Source organism: Camelus dromedarius, chromosome 31 (genome assembly GCF_036321535.1).
Source record: "Camelus dromedarius isolate mCamDro1 chromosome 31, mCamDro1.pat, whole genome shotgun sequence".
Classification (NCBI taxonomy): Eukaryota; Metazoa; Chordata; class Mammalia; order Artiodactyla; family Camelidae; genus Camelus; species Camelus dromedarius.
In genome coordinates, this window is record NC_087466.1 from 4796632 (window position 1) to 4813308 (window position 16677).

The window sequence follows — 16677 nt, forward strand, 5'->3', positions numbered from 1 at the left end:
AGTAAAACCAGCTACTAAAGGGAATTTAAGCAGGGGTGTGGCAGTAGCAGATTCTCCTTGAAAAAACTCAGTTTGGTTATTGTGTGGTGACTGAAAGGTTTGCGGTGTCGGTGTCTGTGGCCTGGCACACAGATTCCAGATTTGGTGCTTAATCAGTGGAAAGGAGAAAGGGGAGGAGGGGTCCTAGGTGACTCGGGTTCTGGTGGGGCAGGTGGGGTGTGGAGGATAGGCAGTTTGGAGAGTTAAGTCTGGGTCTGAAACTCGGGGAAGGCCCGGATCTGGGATTCTTGGTAGCAGATAAGCTCACGTAAAAGAGCGTGTGGCCCAGGAAGAGGACCTGGGGTCTCGGGCCTGCCCCGTGTGAAGGCCTGGGTGGGGGACGTGGCCTAAGAGGCCGAAGTGGCCAGAAGGGTAGGAGGAAAAGCTGGGGAGCGGGGACGCTGAAAGTAAAGAAGTATTCTAGAGGGGAGGTGGGGTGCCTAATGGGGTGAAGGCCCACAGTTAAAGTAATGCCATTGTCCCCTGGGGCTGCTGAGAGGAATGGTTGGTGTAGAGTGTGGTACAGGTGCACAGAACACAAATGGAACTCAAATCCCCCGGTGGAAACACTAGGTTGAAATTTTTTCCTTACTTGGTGTTAGAAGGTTACTGTTTTGGATTGTACTCTAGTGTGCACTCGGCCAAGATTTCAGAATAAGATCATTCTCAGCTGGGTTGGAATGTGTCCAGACCAGCCCCAGAGCTGAATACTGCAAGCACGAAGTTTCTTAGAAACCAGTCAAGTGTCTCAGAACTAACAGTTTATCACCCCAGCACTTGTTAAAACACAGAGTCCCATTTCCTCAGGGCGGGCGGTCTGTGTGGAACCTCTCAGGTGCCTGGACTGGTTTGCTGGGCAGAGGAAATCCCAGGCCACAAGGCTGGGCGGGACGGGGAGGGGGGCCTGCATGTCGAGGCCTCTGGGGAAGGGGCGTTTGAGGCAGTGTTTTTGAAGAGTGAGTAGGATTTTTCCCCAGCTTTATTGAGGTATGATTGACAAGGTAGGGTTTTTTAAAGATTACTTAGACGTAAGATTAAACTCCATACGTGTGGAGGAGAATATTAAAACCTGTGTACAGTTGAGAGAGGAATTAGAAAGCGGATCCCCACGTAGCCACCGTCCTGGACGGATGTGGACGTTCCCCTGTGCCCTGACCAGTCATGCTCCTTGTTGCTCCTCGGAAGGAACCGCCCTCATGGGACTCTGGTGACGATTGTTTCCTTGTGTTTCTTGATAATTTTGTCACCTGTGTCTGCATGCTTGAATAATAGTTTAGTTTTGCCTACATGTGAATTTTATATAAATGGACTCATACTGTAGGTTTTTGTATTTTGCTTCTTCGTGTACCGTGTTTGTGAGATTCATCCACGTTGATGCCAGTAGCCATTTGCCCATGTTCATCACTCACAGTAATCCTTTTTGTGAAGACAGTATGGCTTAATTTGTCCACTCTGCGTGGATGTTAGTGTTCTTGCACGTCTGCTGGTAGACACGTGCAGGAGAGTCTCCTAGGATCTGTACCTGGGCGTGGAATTGCTGAGCTGTGTGTTACATTTATATGTGTCTTCAGAGACACTACATGCTTAGAGATACAGTTTCCTTAGTAGAAAGTGTAGAATTATTACCAAATTGGGAAAATGACCAGGGACCTCCCAAGCCCTGAACACAGAGACCCCCCAGGCCATGAACCAGTGTAGCCGGGAGGACCTGGGAGTGTGAGGCTATCTTGGCAGGAGCCCCAGAGCCTCTGGTGCCAGGCGGGGGAGCTTGGGTGTCACCGTGGGGAGGGACGGGATGGACACACCAAGTGCTTGCCTGTGCTCTCTCCAAAGGTGATAGTCCCATTGCCCACCTGGAATGCGCGGACCCGCGAGCCTGTCACGGACAATGTGGAGAAGTTTGCCATCGAGACAGAACTAATCTACAAGTACTCTCCCTTCCGCAATGAGGAGGAAGTGATGACCCAGTTCATGAAGATTCCTGGGAACAGTGGTGAGTAAGCTTTGAGCCTGTAGCCTGTAGAATCTAGGGGCTCCAGAGCTGTGAGTGGTGTGGGGGTCGGCTAGGGGTGCCTGGCAGAAGGAAAGGAGGATTTCTGTTCCCCAGGAACGCTGGTAATCATCTTCAACCTCAAGCTCATGGATAACGGAGAGCCGGAGCTGGACATAATCTCAAACCCAAGAGATATCCAGATGGCAGAGACTTCCCCGGAGGGCACGTGAGTGTGGCTGGGAAGGGAGGACGAGGGGAGTGACTTGTGAGCTTGTTCCCTGAATTCCCCAGAGTCAGAGTTGATAAAGCTGAGAATGCCTGTCTTCCTGCCACAAGACAGAGGGATGGATGGAGGGCAGCAGGTCCTTAGCTAATGCAGATAAGGAGACTAGTGACCCCCTGCCCCAATTCCTTAATTTGACGGAGGAAGAAACAGAGACCTAGAGAGGGGAGAGGAGTTGCCTGGGCCGTGGCGGGCAGGGGGGCTGTGCCAGGTGTCTGTGCCGGGGATGTGAGGGGGTGGGATGTGCTGTTGGGCAGCAGGAGAGGCCGAGATGTGAGGTGGAAAGGTGGCAGGCCGTTGGTTGGACTGGTGATGGGTGGCAACAGAGCCCCTCCTCTCCCCCTGCCTCCAGGAAGCCAGAGCGCCGCTCCTTCCGCGCCTACGCCGCTGTGCTCTACATTGACCCCCGGATGAGGATCTTCCTCCACGGGCACAAGGTGCAGACCAAGAGGCTCTCCTGCTGCCTGTACAAGCCCAGGTAGGGGCCTGGCCACCCTGGCCTGCTATTTCCCTGGGGCGGAGGGTGGGGCCTGTCCATCCATCTTTTGGGCATCATTGGGAGTGTCGGCTGATGAGAGGCTCTGATGATGCCAACTGAGTTTAGGCCTTTCTTTGGCTTGCGACTTACAGTGGACACCCTTCTGGGTCCTGAGGGAGGGACGAGGGTGGCTGACAGGCTGGGGAGGCTCGGTGAGTGTGCCGCCTGTGACTTAGAGGGTGCCCGGCCTGGCCTTGGTCTTTAGAGGTTGCTCAGGAAAGCAGAGGCCCTGGCTGATTGCTGAGGTTGGCTTCTCCTGCGGAATTAGCGACATGCCTGGTGAGTGGCGTGGCTGCTTATCAGAGATGGGGCAGGAGGCAAGGGACTCAGGAGGGTGCAGGACAGTTGCTGCCCGGCCCCCCTGCTGTGTGGGCCCTCAGATTGCTTCCCCTACCCCTGCCCCACTTCAGGATGTACAAGTACACGTCCAGCCGGTTCAAGACCCGCGCGGAGCAGGAGGTGAAGAAAGCTGAGCATGTGGCGCGGATTGGTAATGACCCTGTGGGCAGGCGGGGTCGGCAGGGGTTGTCCGGGGGGACGTTGCTTGTGACGAAAGCAGGATCCAGGCAAAATCTCTGTCCATCACCCAAGGATAGGCTGTCCTGGGCCCTGGCCCAGTTCCTCTTGTACCCCTCCTGCCACGTTCCAGTCCCCTCAGCAGTTTTTCTGCCCAGGCTGCCTCTTCCTCAGCCATTTATAGGCACTTATCTAAAAAAGCAACATCAACTCCTTGACTTGCCTGCCTGGAGTGAAGAATCCCACGCTGTCCTCTGGCACAAATGCTTGCGAAATTGGTTCTTTTGACTCCAAGGCAAAAATCTCAAGGTTTCTCATGCTGACCAAGCTTCTTGGCTGCTTGAAGGGGGAGTAGTTGGCTGAGGACAAGGATAAGCTCTTGCTGAGGGTTTGACTCTGGTTGCCTTGGGCAGTTTTTGACCTGTTCTGATTCATTTGTAAAGTTTGAAAAGCTTGTCCGTTTTTCTTGGGGCCTCCTTGGCTTTCCAGGCAGGGAGGCTGCCCTCCCTGCTCTCCCATTCCTTCCCTGACAGTGTACACACGTCTTGTCTAGCGGGGTCTGCACTGTGGGGTCCAGAAGGGATGACTAAGAGTTTGGCCCTTTGAATTCCTTATCATGGTTTCTTCTGGGTTTCAGCTGAAGAGAAGGCGCGAGAGGCAGAGAGCAAAGCCCGGACTTTAGAAGTGCGCCTGGGCGGCGACCTCACGCGGGACTCCAGGGTGAGGCCGCAGACCCCCGGCTCTCCCCGAGCATTGCTGCTGGTAGCATCCCAGTGCTGGCCTGGCCCAATCTCAGGCCAGTCAGGAACCCCTTGCCCTAACTCTGAAAAATGGGATATGACATTTCCATAATCACCGTCGAACATACTGTGTAGGGAAAGCTTGGCTGATCACTTCAGCACCCCAGCAACCCCATGAGGTGGACACTGGGAGTATCCTCAGTTTACAGAGAGAAATTGAAGTGAAGAGCGTCCCTTGCCACAGGGCAGTTCTCCACCCCTCCCCATGTGATGCACCCCCTGTACAGACTGCTGTTTCAGTTTTGGGTGTTTCCTCCCTAATGCTGGTGAATCCGGTCAAGTGAAGTAGAGCTTTTGACTTGGTCCCTAGCGAGGACCCTTTTCTGTGGAAAAGAAGTAATTTCCAGGTCTGGTTTTGCGTCCGTGTGATTTAAAGCGAGATGTCTTAGACGTTACAGCACTGCCTGCTGTGGCCCGAGCACGCCTCACTCGGTGCTGGGTGCGTTTCCAGGTGATGCTGCGGCAGGTGCAGAACACAGCCATTACCCTGCGCAGGGAAGCCGATGTCAAGAAGCGGATCAAGGAGGCCAAGCAGCGGTGAGTGCCCAGCGGTGGCCTCCGGGCTTTTAAAACTATGTAGCTTTGGTACTGATTATTGACAGTTAAAGGGCTTGAGGAATCCCTCCCCACCTGCGAGGTAGACGTTCTGTCACACACAGAGGGCTTTGAGAAAGCTGCTAATGTGATCCCAAGGGCTTGTCAGATGCCCCAGGAGAGGTTCCCCCAGCTCAGTGCCCCCTGAGCCAGGACGAGGGGGCAGAGCCAACACCGTGTGCTGAACACAGAACCTTCCTCACTGGCAGCTCTCCCTCCCTCCCTCCGTCCCTTTCCTCTGTCTTCCCACCCCTTCTCTCCCTTCTCACTCCTTTCCCTCTTTCTTTCCTTTTTTTCCCTTTCCATTTAAAGGATGTATAAGATGCTTACTGCATACAACTTGTAAACTATAGAACATTTAAGAAATACAGTTGTAAACTCCCTTATACTTCTCCCACCTGGTGATATCTACCCTTAACTGTGTACCCCTGGTTACAGATGTGGACTGGTGCTGTAGATTGAGGTGTTCCTTTTCATCCAGTCTGGGCGTGTGTCCTGGCTCCTTGCATGACCTCTGTGCCCCTCCGTGCCTGGAGCCTCTCCAGGCTCTAGGTCTGAATCCCTGGTTGCCTCTTGGCCCCTCACCATAGCCATAGCTTTCGGGTTTCTTCCCATGAGTTTGGCCAGTGCTCATCCATCTGCTTTTCACCTTCCACTATTTTTTTTTATTTTTATCACATGATGGTTTCTTCTGTCACATACTTGTTCATTGTTCTTAGTAATTTCTGCCTTTTTAAAATGTATTACTGTCACACGGGTGGAGTAGTTATGCAGAAAACCTTGTGTTTATCTCACTATGTGATGGTCTTTGCAGAGACTGGCAGCAGCTTCACAGAATCCCATTGATACTTCCATCCATCTCGTTTTGGTACCAAAAGCCAAAGTCTTGTGCTTTTAATTAGGGAGCTTAAAGTGACCACACAGAGCTTATCCTTATCAAGTCTGACAGGTTACACACTGAATGCAAACGCAAAACTTAAGTGTCTCAAGTTTAAGCTTAAGCTTAACACATCTTAAACACCATGGTGTTTGTGTGTTACTGGGTTGATCTGCTTGAATTTATCTTCTGTCTTCTCAGAGCACTTAAAGAACCTAAGGAACTGAACTTTGTTTTTGGGGTCAACATTGAACACCGGGACCTGGACGGCATGTTTATCTACAACTGTAGCCGCCTGATCAAGATGTATGAGAAAGTGGGCCCACAGCTGGAAGGGGGCATGTGAGTTCCGCCCACGGAGAGCATCCAGCCCAAGACGGAATGCGGGAGGGTTGTGGCCAGAGGGGTGACAGCCCTGTCTTCCTTCTGTAGGGCATGTGGCGGAGTCGTTGGGGTGGTTGATGTGCCCTACCTGGTCCTGGAGCCTACACACAACAAGCAGGACTTCGCTGACGCCAAGGAGTACCGGCACCTGCTGCGGGCGATGGGGGAGCACCTGGCACAGTACTGGAAGGACATCGCCATTGGTAATGCCCTTCCTCTTCATCTCCAGCCTTGGGACTCTCGCTGCCTGAGGGGGCTGGCTCCTAGCTGATGTGTGGGTGTTTGCCTTCCAGCCCAGCGGGGAATCATCAAGTTCTGGGATGAGTTTGGTTACCTCTCTGCCAACTGGAACCAGCCCCCATCCAGTGAGCTGCGATACAAACGGCGGAGAGCTATGGAAATCCCAACCACCATCCAGTGTGGTGAGTTGGGGCTTGAAACCTCTTCCTGACTCCTTTCCGACATAGTCCCTGTGCTGGCCTCCTGACTGCACTGACATTCGTGGACTTAACGGTCCCACTAAGGATATGAGTCTGTTTGGTGATGAGCCTGGGAGCTCAGTCTCAGGGCTGTGCTGCATCCACCTGCCCCTCCAGAATGAGGCAGGGTGTCATCTAACCTGCCAGGTCTCACTCAGTTTGTACCACATTGGTAGAGGTGTGAGTGATGCCCGAGCCAGGACCCTCCTGGAGCAGGAGAGGGGTTGGGGCTGCTGAGAGTCTGTGATACAAAGTCTTCATCCTTGCTGAAATCACTGTCCCTGGGGAGAATGACTGTTCTGTAAGGCAGGCAGAGTTGGAGCCAGACTGAGGGTCTTCACATGAAAGGTCGGGGCATCTTTGCCTTGGGCCTGGCTGGGAGGAGCCTGATTGGGATTATTGGTGGTGGGCATGGCCAACGTTTCATGGGGGTGTTTTCTGTATCACAGATTTGTGCCTGAAGTGGCGGACACTCCCCTTCCAGCTGAATTCTGTGGAAAAAGAGTACCCCGACACCTGGGTTTGCTCCATGAACCCAGATCCTGAGCAAGATCGGTGAGCACTTGCTCTACCAGGGACTTGGTGGGCATCTTTCCAGCCCCTTGCTTTCTTCACTTCCACTGTGCTTCTCGAGGTCAATGCTCATATCCTTACATCTCGGTTTTGCTGTACATATGAGTGCCTGGAAATCAAAACAGAAGTGTGTCCTGCTTTGAGTATTAATTCTGTGCATTTGGAAACTCTGAAGAGGTTGCTCTGGTGAGAGATCTTGGGTTGGCTGAGGAGGAAGGACCCCGCCCTACCTGGACCATTCGCTCTCTAGCACTTTCTCTCTACAGATGTGAGGCTTCTGAACAGAAGCAGAAGGTGCCCCTGGGGACATTCAGAAAGGACATGAAGACACAGGAGGAGAAGCAGAAGCAACTGACAGAGAAAATTCGCCAGCAGCAGGAGAAGCTTGAGGCCCTGCAGGTGTGTGGGCAGGGGCAAGGGGGGCAGGAACCCTCAGTGGCTCCCCCGTTCCCTCAGGCTCAGTTCCACCCTCTCCTCACCCATGAGTGCTGCCACAGTGGAAATGCCAGCCTCCAGGCACGCTGACTCTTCTTTTAAAGAAACAATTTTGTTTATATATGACAAAGAGGCCCAGTTCATTTAGAGTGTTTTAAAATTCCAGAAAATAAATATATCTTAGAGGTAACTACCATTAACTATATATCCTTTCAACTTTTTATGACTACTGTATACACATAATAAATACATGTATTTTTTACTAGAAGTACAGAGATCATGACACATTTGTGTCATATCTCATAAGCACACACATTTTTTTTGTGCATAATTATTTTTGGGGGATAATTTTCCAGAAGTGAGTTTGAAAGAATAAAAGGGGTTTTAAATTTTTATGGTTTTTTTTAAATAACTGTTTCCAAATTATCCTCTAGAAGATGTATTATATCCTGTTTTTTTTTTTTTACCAGCAGTATGGTTATTTTTAAATGTTTATACAAATTTGGTAGGCAAAGATATACATCTTAGAATTTACATTTCATATTTCTAAAATGAACATGTTTTTCATGTATTTCTTTTATAACTATTCTTTTATTTCTGTTATTAATTTTTTCCTTGATCAATATGTCAGGGTTTTTAAAAATACATATATATGTGTGTCATATCAACCCTTTATCATACTTATTACAAAGGCTTTTCCCTTTCTGGCTTCTGTACAGGAAGATGCTCTCGTTGACCCGAGTGCTGTGTGCGTGCCTCCCCATCTGCTGAATCCCACCTGTCTTTCCTGGCTTTGTCCATCAGGGCTCTCCAACCTTATTTGTCTCATTTTATAGGAATTTAGTCCATTGGCACTTTTTCTCAGTCTCTCAATTGCTGGATTAATCACATAGAATCTTGTAATTTAGTGGTTTAATGTCTGTGTATTTTTGTCTCCCCAGTGAGAGAGGGAGGCTCGAAATAGTGGGACTGTGGCCCAGGTTTTCCTTCTTATTTGCCTGCTGTCCCAGACAAGAGAGTAGGGATCCAAAGAGTTTGCTTGAAAGTACCAAGATTTGCAAACAACCTCCTCATCATGTTTACCCTGCAGAAAACCACACCCATCCGCTCCCAAGCTGACCTGAAGAAATTGCCCTTGGAAGTGACCACCAGACCTTCCACGGAGGTGAAGCCTGGGGTTGGGGGAGAGGCTTTTCCTTAGGTGTCTTGTGCTGTGGTCAGTGTTCTCACTCTCTCTGGGCCTCTTCCAGGAACCTGCACGTAGACCGCAGCGTCCTCGGTCGCCTCCTTTACCTGCCGTGATCAAGAATGCCCCGAGCAGACCCCCTTCCTTGCAGGCTCCCAGGCCATCCAGCCAGCCCCGCAAGGCTCCCGTCAGCAGCAGCGCCCCAAAGCCTGCTGCCCTGGCAGCCCGGGAGGAGGCTAGCACCTCCAGGCTGCTTCAGCCGCCTGAGGCACCCCGAAAGCCTGCTAATACTCCGGGCAAGACTGCACCCCGGCCTGCCCCTCTGGTGCAGCCGCTGTCCCCATCTCTGGTGCCCAACTCCAGGAGCCCTCGGGAGGCCCCTGCCCCCAGAGCCATCAAGACTCCAGTGGTCAAGAAGCCAGAGCCACCCAGTAAACTCTCTCCGGTGAGACGCTCTTCCTCCTCCAGCCCCGCCCACAGTGGTGTGGGAGTGGAGTTGGGCAGCACTGGCTGCACTGGGGGGCCTCGGTGGAGAGCAGGCTCCCTGGCTGCCCCTGTGGAGGAGGAGTCTGATCGCTAAAGGGACCCAGTTGGGAGCCCTGGAGGGACTGAGCTTGTTGGTTCCCTCTCAGGGAGTTCTTGGGTGCTCCCTCCGAGTTTGGGTGCTCCCTCCGAGTTTCGGTCCTCCACAGACTTGAGTCCCCTCCACTGCTTGTCATGTCATGGGCAGAGGTTGGCATCTGGTGACAGCCTTGGTGGGCTGCAACAGTGGCTGGTGCAGCTTGGGGAGGTCCCAGCTGGCCAGGCAGGCTCCGTGGGGAGTGAACTGAGAGGCTCATGTGTGAAGCTTTGAGCAGAAGTCCTCATGGGTACGTGGGCTGGGGGTTGCTGTGCACCTAGTATTGTCAGGAGCTGAGCCCTGGCAGGGACTGACACACAACCCCACTATGAACCACTCCTTTAGGGATCTTCCGGCACCTCAAGGGCTGACAGGGCCCCTCACGTCCCCTCTCCTCTTGCTGTAGGCCACTCCTGGTCGGAAGCGGAGTCTCGGGGTCTCTGATGAGGACGAAGCCGAGGAAGAGGCTGAGAGGAGGAAGGAGAGGTCCAAGCGGGGCAAGTTTGCTGTGAAGGAGGAGAAGAAGGACGTGAATGAGGTAGGTGGCGAAGTGAGGTTCTCAGAACACCTCTCGCGACCTGTGACGGGAGGCTTCCAGAAGCCCAGTTCATCTCTGAAGGACTCGGTCACACAGCTGACTAGAAACATGGTGCCAGGCAGGATCTGAGTGAGGATGGCTTAGGGCTGTAATCACAGGTCTGAGGTCACTGACACAGATCTGCTTCCATGTGTCTGACACTCAGCCTCTCGCCTGCTCTCTCGTTTGTCGGGGTTTGTGGAGGCAGAAGCATAGTTAGTGGTTTAGAGAGAGGCTCCCAGTGAGGCCACACGAGGGGTGAGGTGGTGGCTTCTGACCCTGGGCAGATAGGCTGCTCCCAGGGTTGCAGGCAAGGCCTCTGACAGACCCCATTCTTGCAGCTGTCAGACAGTGCTGGTGAGGAGGACCCTGCTGATCTCAAGAGTGCTCAGAAAGGTGAGTTCAGGGAGGTACCCGCAGCCTGTGGGGGATGTGGGGCCCCTCGGCCAGCAGCACCTTATCCCGAAGGCTCACGGAGGCTTTCCTGGCTCTGGGCTCTCTAATTCCAAGAAGAATTCTGAGGATGGCCCATCCTCGTGTTTATCTTTAGCATTAGTTCCTTGGTGTTCACCTCTGGCAGTCAATCATCCTGCTGCTCTGTGGCCCCCTCCTGACAGGCAGGGAGGGAGACCAGGGTGGCTGGGCTCCATGGCCCTGGCATTGCGGGTCAAGCTCCTAGGGGTTCTTGTCCCTGTGAACCTGGGATGACCTTTCTTGAGGTGGCCCTGGCTGGGTGGGGGGGCTCTAATCTGTGTTTCTGACTTCAGTCCTGTCCACACCTGCAGATAAAGGGCTGCACGTGGAGGTGCGTGTGAACAGGGAGTGGTACACAGGCCGTGTCACAGCTGTGGAGGTGGGCAAGAACGTGGTGCGGTGGAAGGTGAAATTCGACTACGTGCCCACGGACACAACTCCACGAGACCGCTGGTAACGCCCCTTCCGCGAGGCTGGGTTGACAGCAGTGGCTAGGGCAGGGGCAGGTGACACAAACGCTGTGTCCTCCTCCCTAGGGTGGAGAAAGGCAGCGAGGACGTGCGGTTGATGAAGCCCCCATCCCCCGAGTATCAGAGCCCGGACACACAGCAGGAGGGTGGGGAGGAGGAGGAGGCGGCGGTGGCCCAGCAGGCTGTAGCCATGGCGGAGCCCTCCACTTCTGACTGCATTCGCATCGAGCCCGACACCACTGCCCCGAGCACCAACCACGAGACCATCGACCTGCTCGTCCAGATCCTTCGGTGCGTTGTCATCCTGCTCCGGGGCCAGCGGTGGCTCTCTGCGCAACCCCATGCAATTCTGACTTCCTGACCCCACCTTCTTTCTTATTTAGGAATTGTTTGCGGTACTTCCTGCCTCCAAGTTTCCCCATCTCTAAGAAGGAGTTGAGTGCTATGAATTCAGATGAGCTAATATCTTTTCCTCTGGTGAGTCTGGCCAGACCTTTGATTTCTGACTCTGGTGCTTAGTGGGATTGCCAGTGCTCAGCTGTGCCCCCTTCCCCACTCTGCCAGCCTCCCTTTCTTCCACTGAGGGAAGGGAAGGGAAGCCTTCACATTGTGGAGAAAGAAGCATCTTAGCTGGATGACTGGTACACAGCTGTGAGGTGCCAGGGCGGAATCCTCCCTGAAGGACGGCAGGCCCGGTGTGACTGAGGCAGGAAACAGTGAAGAGCTTAGGCTCAAAGTGCCTAAAACTTCACTCTCAGAGGGAGGTGGTGTGTGGAGATGAGCCCAGCAAATGCGGACGTGGTGCCTCAGTGCTGGAGCAGCAAAGGAGAGCCTGTAGAGACTGAATTTTCAGCAGATGTTTGGACACTAGACTGAGAGCTGTAAGGACTGTCGATGTGGGGGGGGGGTTGGCAGCATGGGGAAGTGCGGGAGGGCAACCCAGTCTGAAGAAAACATGGATTTTAGCAAGTGTTTGAGTGATGGAAGGTGTTTGAGGCAGAGGGACTTTTGTGAGCAAAGGCCCTGGGATGAAAGGGCAGGTCGGGGCCCGAGGCAGGCAGCTGTCTGTCTGGTGAGCGCTTAGGGAGAAGGGGCCTCAGAGCCAGATGTGATGCCTCTGGAGCGCCCAGTCTTAGGCACAGTGGCTTAACTTTGTGTGACATGGAGGCCCAGCAGAAGGTTTGAGCGGATGGAATTGTGGATCTGAACCATGTCTAGGGCAGGGGCCAACAGACTTTCCCTGTAGAGGGCCAGTTAGCAAGTATTTTCAGGCTTATGGGGCTGTAAGGTCTTTGGGGCAGCTGTTCAGCTCTGCGTCACAAACAGCATATAGAGGAAGGGACGTGTCTGTGCTGATTGGGCCCATAGGCAGTAAGTGGTCAGCTGACCCTGCCCCTACGAGGGTAACTGGTTCCTGGCAGGATGGGTGGAGGGGACAGGGAGCCTGGTCTGCCTGTAAGCAGTCAGGGCTGAGGGAGTGAGAAGCAGAGCCAGGGGTGGTGGGCGTGGACCAGTGGATGAAGGCGTCATGTCAGGTCCTTCATTGACTGAAGGCAGGTGATGGGGGAGGAGGTAGAGGCCACACGCTTCCCTGGCTCACAGGCCTGTGGGAATTGGAGGTTGGTGACCGAGCTGTTAATTGGGAGAGAAAACAGAGGGTAGGGTAAGGAAAATGAGCTGTGACTCAGTTGTCTTGGGCCGGAGATACTGGCACTACGTTTCTGGTGATGTCCACTGGGCAGGACACTGGAGACTGGCCCTTGGGAGGGGCGGGGTGGGAAGGCCAGGGCCAGAGTGGGGACCTGGGAATCGTGTACGTCAAGAGGATGTTTCTACGGTAGGAGCAGCTTAAGTTTTCCAGGAGGCGTTTCTAGAGAGGACAGCTAGAACTGAATCTGCAGGATCGGTGTGTTTGACGGCAGCCCTGGGTGGCAGCTGCGTGCTTGATAAAGTTTGCCAGAGAGGGGTGAGCTTTAAGAAAAGGAAACAAGGTTAGGAGTTGAAGAAACTCTGGCTCAGAGACGTGAGCAGTGTGTTGTGATAGAGCCCAGATTTGAACTACTACTGAGGACAGGGCCTTGCTTCCCTGTGAGACGAGGGTGCTGCTTGCTGGGGAGGCTGCGAGGCGGCTTCACAGGAAGCTGTGGGCCTGGGTTCGCGTCCTTGCTTGGGCTGCAGGCCTTCAGTCCAGGAGCAAATGGCTGAAGGGCCAGCTGGGCCAGCCTGGCGTCCTTCGTCAGGTTCGTTGCTCTCGCCTTAAAGTTGTTGCCAAATTCAGAGCAAAGCCTGGGTGCAGTGGGGTCTCTGCAGGGGGCCTGACTGCTCAGACCAGAGCACAGGCAGCAGGACCGAGCCTAAAATAGTCGGTTAGCTTATGCTTGTAGAAGGAGGTGAACCACTAATGCATCAGCCTAATAGCCTCCTAAATGTAATGCCTAAAATAACTCTGGCTTTAATTTTTTTTTAAATTAGGGACACAGCTGAGTCTATTATTCATTGTGTCCTTGACAGTTTGTAAATGACTGTCCTTTTTGCCATCCTGGTGGACCAGGAATTCCATAAAGCCCTTAGGGGTCCTGCAACTATTAGATTCAAATATGTGTATCTTTAAAAAGTAACAACTGCATGTGAATCTATAATGACCTAAACATGAAAAAAATGTAAAAACAAGTATGAATCATAGTTGGGCACAAGATGTGTTTTTCATTTTAATACTTTTGGAGCCTGCTTGAACATTTATTTTGTGTGGTAATTATATTTTGTGCATAAGTTAAAGTTTCTCTTGCAACCGTGGTTTACTAGGATAATATTCTAGATTGTAAATAGATTGTTCTAACACTTAAAAAACAGCAGCCAGGAGGAGCCATTCACTGCTGGGTAGCTCATACATCTTCAAAGAAGTAAGTAAATGCTAGAAGTGGTGAGGCTGCAGTGGTCGGCCAGGCCATCAGAATGGCCTCATCATTCTCATTGGTGATTTGTGAGTAAATCATAATCTCATAACTTTGAGCTTTGAAAATATAAACAAAGAGATATTAACTAAATTGTTTTTACGTTGAGATTTACGTTGTAACCTTAATTTGAAACAAATATCTTGCTACCTTCTAAAAGTTTGAAAACCCTTATGTCTAGTTAACATTACTGCCCCACCCCCGGGAAGTGTCATGCACTCAGGGAAGATGAGGAAAAGCTCTGATGCTGTGTAAACATACTGCACAGACCGAGGTGTCTGCTCTTGGAGGTTCTTGGTAAATACTTGCGGAAGAGAACTTTTGGTCTTCACGTTGTTGGTGTGACTTGGAAGCGGGTTGCTGGGAGGGCTGTTGTGAAGTCAGAAAGGTATGACTGATCTGGGGGGTGGCCATCTTGTCCCTCTTGGGCCACCTGGGATGGTGAGCAGAATCATGTGACTCGCGGTGGCTGTCTGCCAGAGCACTCCGCTGAGTGCTTCACACACGAGCGCTCGTCTTCATCCTCATGATGTCATGAGGTGGGCATCAAGGCCTTTCTTCTCTGGAGCGAGGAGATCGTTACTCCTGTGTCTGACATCCCTTCAGACCCAGCTTCCTTGCGCTGAGCCAGTTGGGGACACCAGTGCCCATCTAGAAGGGCCCTGGGAACCCTTGTGACCTCGTGCGCTTACCCTCCGGCTCCCCTCCCAACAGAAAGAGTACTTCAAGCAGTATGAAGTGGGGCTCCAGAATCTGTGCCATTCCTACCAGAGCCGTGCCGACTCCCGGGCCAAGGCCTCCGAGGAGAGCCTGCGCACCTCCGAGAGGAAGCTCCGTGAGACAGAGGAGAAGCTGCAGAAGCTGAGGACCAACATCGTGGCACTCCTGCAAAAGGTGCAGGAGGTGAGCCAGGCAGCCCTCTCATTGCAGCTGGACCACGTGGTGTCTCAGGGAGGTGGGCCTGGGCACCTCTTGCTCCCTTCTCCTCACTCACAGGAATCTGCGGTTCCAGCCCTAGCTGCACAGCATCCCGACCAGGAGGGCTGGACGTGGTGCGGCTGCCTGGGCCTCATCCCAGCTAGACCCACAGTATCATACTTTTGCCCTTGTTTAGACATTCTGATGTACAACCTGGTTTGAGAACCCTCCAAGCCATAAAAGAGAAAGACCTTCTTGATTTTCCAGATGATGCCTAGATGGGATGGGGTAGCCCAGAAGCGGGTGTGCCCTATAGAGTCTGTCTTTCGTCCAGGCAGTAGACACTGAGAGTTTTCTCTGTGCCTGTCCTGTGGACCCCTGGTAAACCAGACAGGCAAGATAGGGTTCCTGTGCTCAGAGCCCAACAGGTGGAGGAGACTGGTGGGACATGCCGTGAAGAAAACACAAAAGAGACAGAAAGCAGGGAGGCCACTTTACTAGGGTGTTCAGGGGTGGCCTGTGGAGGTATTTGAGCTGAGAGCAGACCCAGTCACACGGGAGTGGGATGTGGGAGTTCTGGGCAGAGGGAAGAGCTGGGCCCAAGGCCCAAGGCAGGGAGATAGAAGAGGTGGGGCCTGTATAGGGTTGGAAGTCACTGGAGGGGTGTGGTACCATCTAAACATTTTCAATCTAAGACATTTACTCTGGTTGGTTGTAGGAGGGCCCGGAGGGGGTGGAAGTTAGAATCCGGGACTCCAGTGAGGAGGTTCCCACAGTTGTCTGAGTGAGAGATTCTGGCGTGAACCTTGGATAGTGACTGAGGAGGAAGAGAAGAGGGCAGATCTGTTAATACCTGAGGGAAGGGGAGGAAATAGGGTGATTGTTTTGATTTGTCTGAGCCCCTGGGTAGAGGGGAGGTGGTGACCTGTACTGAGACTTGGAGCAACATGGGGTGGGTGGTGCTGTAGAGCTGTTGGGTGTAGTGAGCCTGGGAGGCCTGAAGCACATCTGAGGCAAGTGGGAATCTGGGGCAGAGGCAGGGCAGGAGCAAGAAATCTGGGCGTCATCTGTGCACAGAGGATGGGGCTGGGGGGAGCAGATGGTCAAAATGGGGTGGGCCTGACAGCCAGGGTGGAGAGGAGAGAGGAAGGGACTTGAGCTCAGGCCTCATGGGCTGCGAGGAGGGTGGGGAGGCGGGTCCACCACCCCGTGGCCCCCGGCTGACCCTGCCCTACTCTGTTCCAGGACATAGACATTAACACAGACGACGAGCTGGATGCCTACATCGAGGACCTGATCACCAAGGGGGACTAAGGGGCCCAGAGCCAGAGATCAGCTTCCCTACCCCTCAAGGCAGAGCTCCTGGGGGTGGCGCTTCATTCACGGGTTGGTGGACTTACCTTGGTTTGACTCACGTGGGACATTTGTGCTTTTGGAGGGAAAGAGACTCTGATTCTTTGAATCTTCCTCCCTAAGTTTATAAATATTTATTTTTTAAAAGAAACAAGATGCTGTGCCTGCTGTGAGACCATACCTTTTTTTGGTGACTCTTGGGCAAAGGACAGAGAGAACCAGGACGCCAAGTCCGAGCCACATCTGTTGGCTCCTGGCTCCTCAAGATGTGGCAAATCTCTTGGAAGTTGGAGAGGCTCCAGGGGCAGGGCTGGGGGAGGGACAGGGCCCCCCAGAGTGTTGCTTCCCCAGGAGCTCCAATCCAGGGGACCCCAAGGGGGCCACGGGTCAGGAGGAGGCTGAGCACTGAGCAGCTCTCCCTCTCATGGCTCCTGCCCCAGGCAGGGATGTGAGTGGTGGCCTGTGCTGTCGGGCACCTTGGCTGTGGCACAGTCCAAACAGCTTGGGGAAGAAAGATCCTCTGTTCAGCTTCCCCATCCACTGCCCAAGTGCTCCCTGCTGGAGATTTCCATGGCTAACTGTGGACACTGAGGTTTCCTGCCTCAAAAACTTGAGTCC

At 53.1% G+C, this 16677-nt stretch overlaps 1 protein-coding gene across 3 annotated transcripts in view; it reads left to right on the top strand.

Moving 5' to 3' along the window:
* MORC2 (MORC family CW-type zinc finger 2) overlaps positions 1-16227 on the top strand; it is a 36331-nt gene extending 20104 nt beyond the window's left edge. Inside the window, exons 7-26 of one of the 3 annotated variants that reach the window (XM_031443090.2) lie at positions 1873-2032; positions 2147-2258; positions 2668-2793; positions 3264-3343; positions 4007-4089; positions 4621-4706; positions 5842-5982; positions 6073-6227; positions 6318-6446; positions 6953-7058; positions 7343-7475; positions 8602-8676; positions 8762-9142; positions 9723-9854; positions 10235-10289; positions 10679-10820; positions 10904-11128; positions 11221-11314; positions 14503-14743; positions 15952-16227. In XM_031443090.2, coding sequence (XP_031298950.1) covers positions 1873-2032; positions 2147-2258; positions 2668-2793; positions 3264-3343; positions 4007-4089; positions 4621-4706; positions 5842-5982; positions 6073-6227; positions 6318-6446; positions 6953-7058; positions 7343-7475; positions 8602-8676; positions 8762-9142; positions 9723-9854; positions 10235-10289; positions 10679-10820; positions 10904-11128; positions 11221-11314; positions 14503-14743; positions 15952-15965 — 2670 coding nt within the window. In that variant the 3' untranslated portion in view covers positions 15966-16227. The remainder of the gene's footprint in view (positions 1-1872; positions 2033-2146; positions 2259-2667; positions 2794-3263; positions 3344-4006; positions 4090-4620; positions 4707-5841; positions 5983-6072; positions 6228-6317; positions 6447-6952; positions 7059-7342; positions 7476-8601; positions 8677-8761; positions 9143-9722; positions 9855-10234; positions 10290-10678; positions 10821-10903; positions 11129-11220; positions 11315-14502; positions 14744-15951) is intronic. The other 2 variants (XM_031443091.2, XM_010992266.3) reach the window with 2 other exon arrangements.
* Positions 16228-16677: the final 450 nt, after the last annotated feature.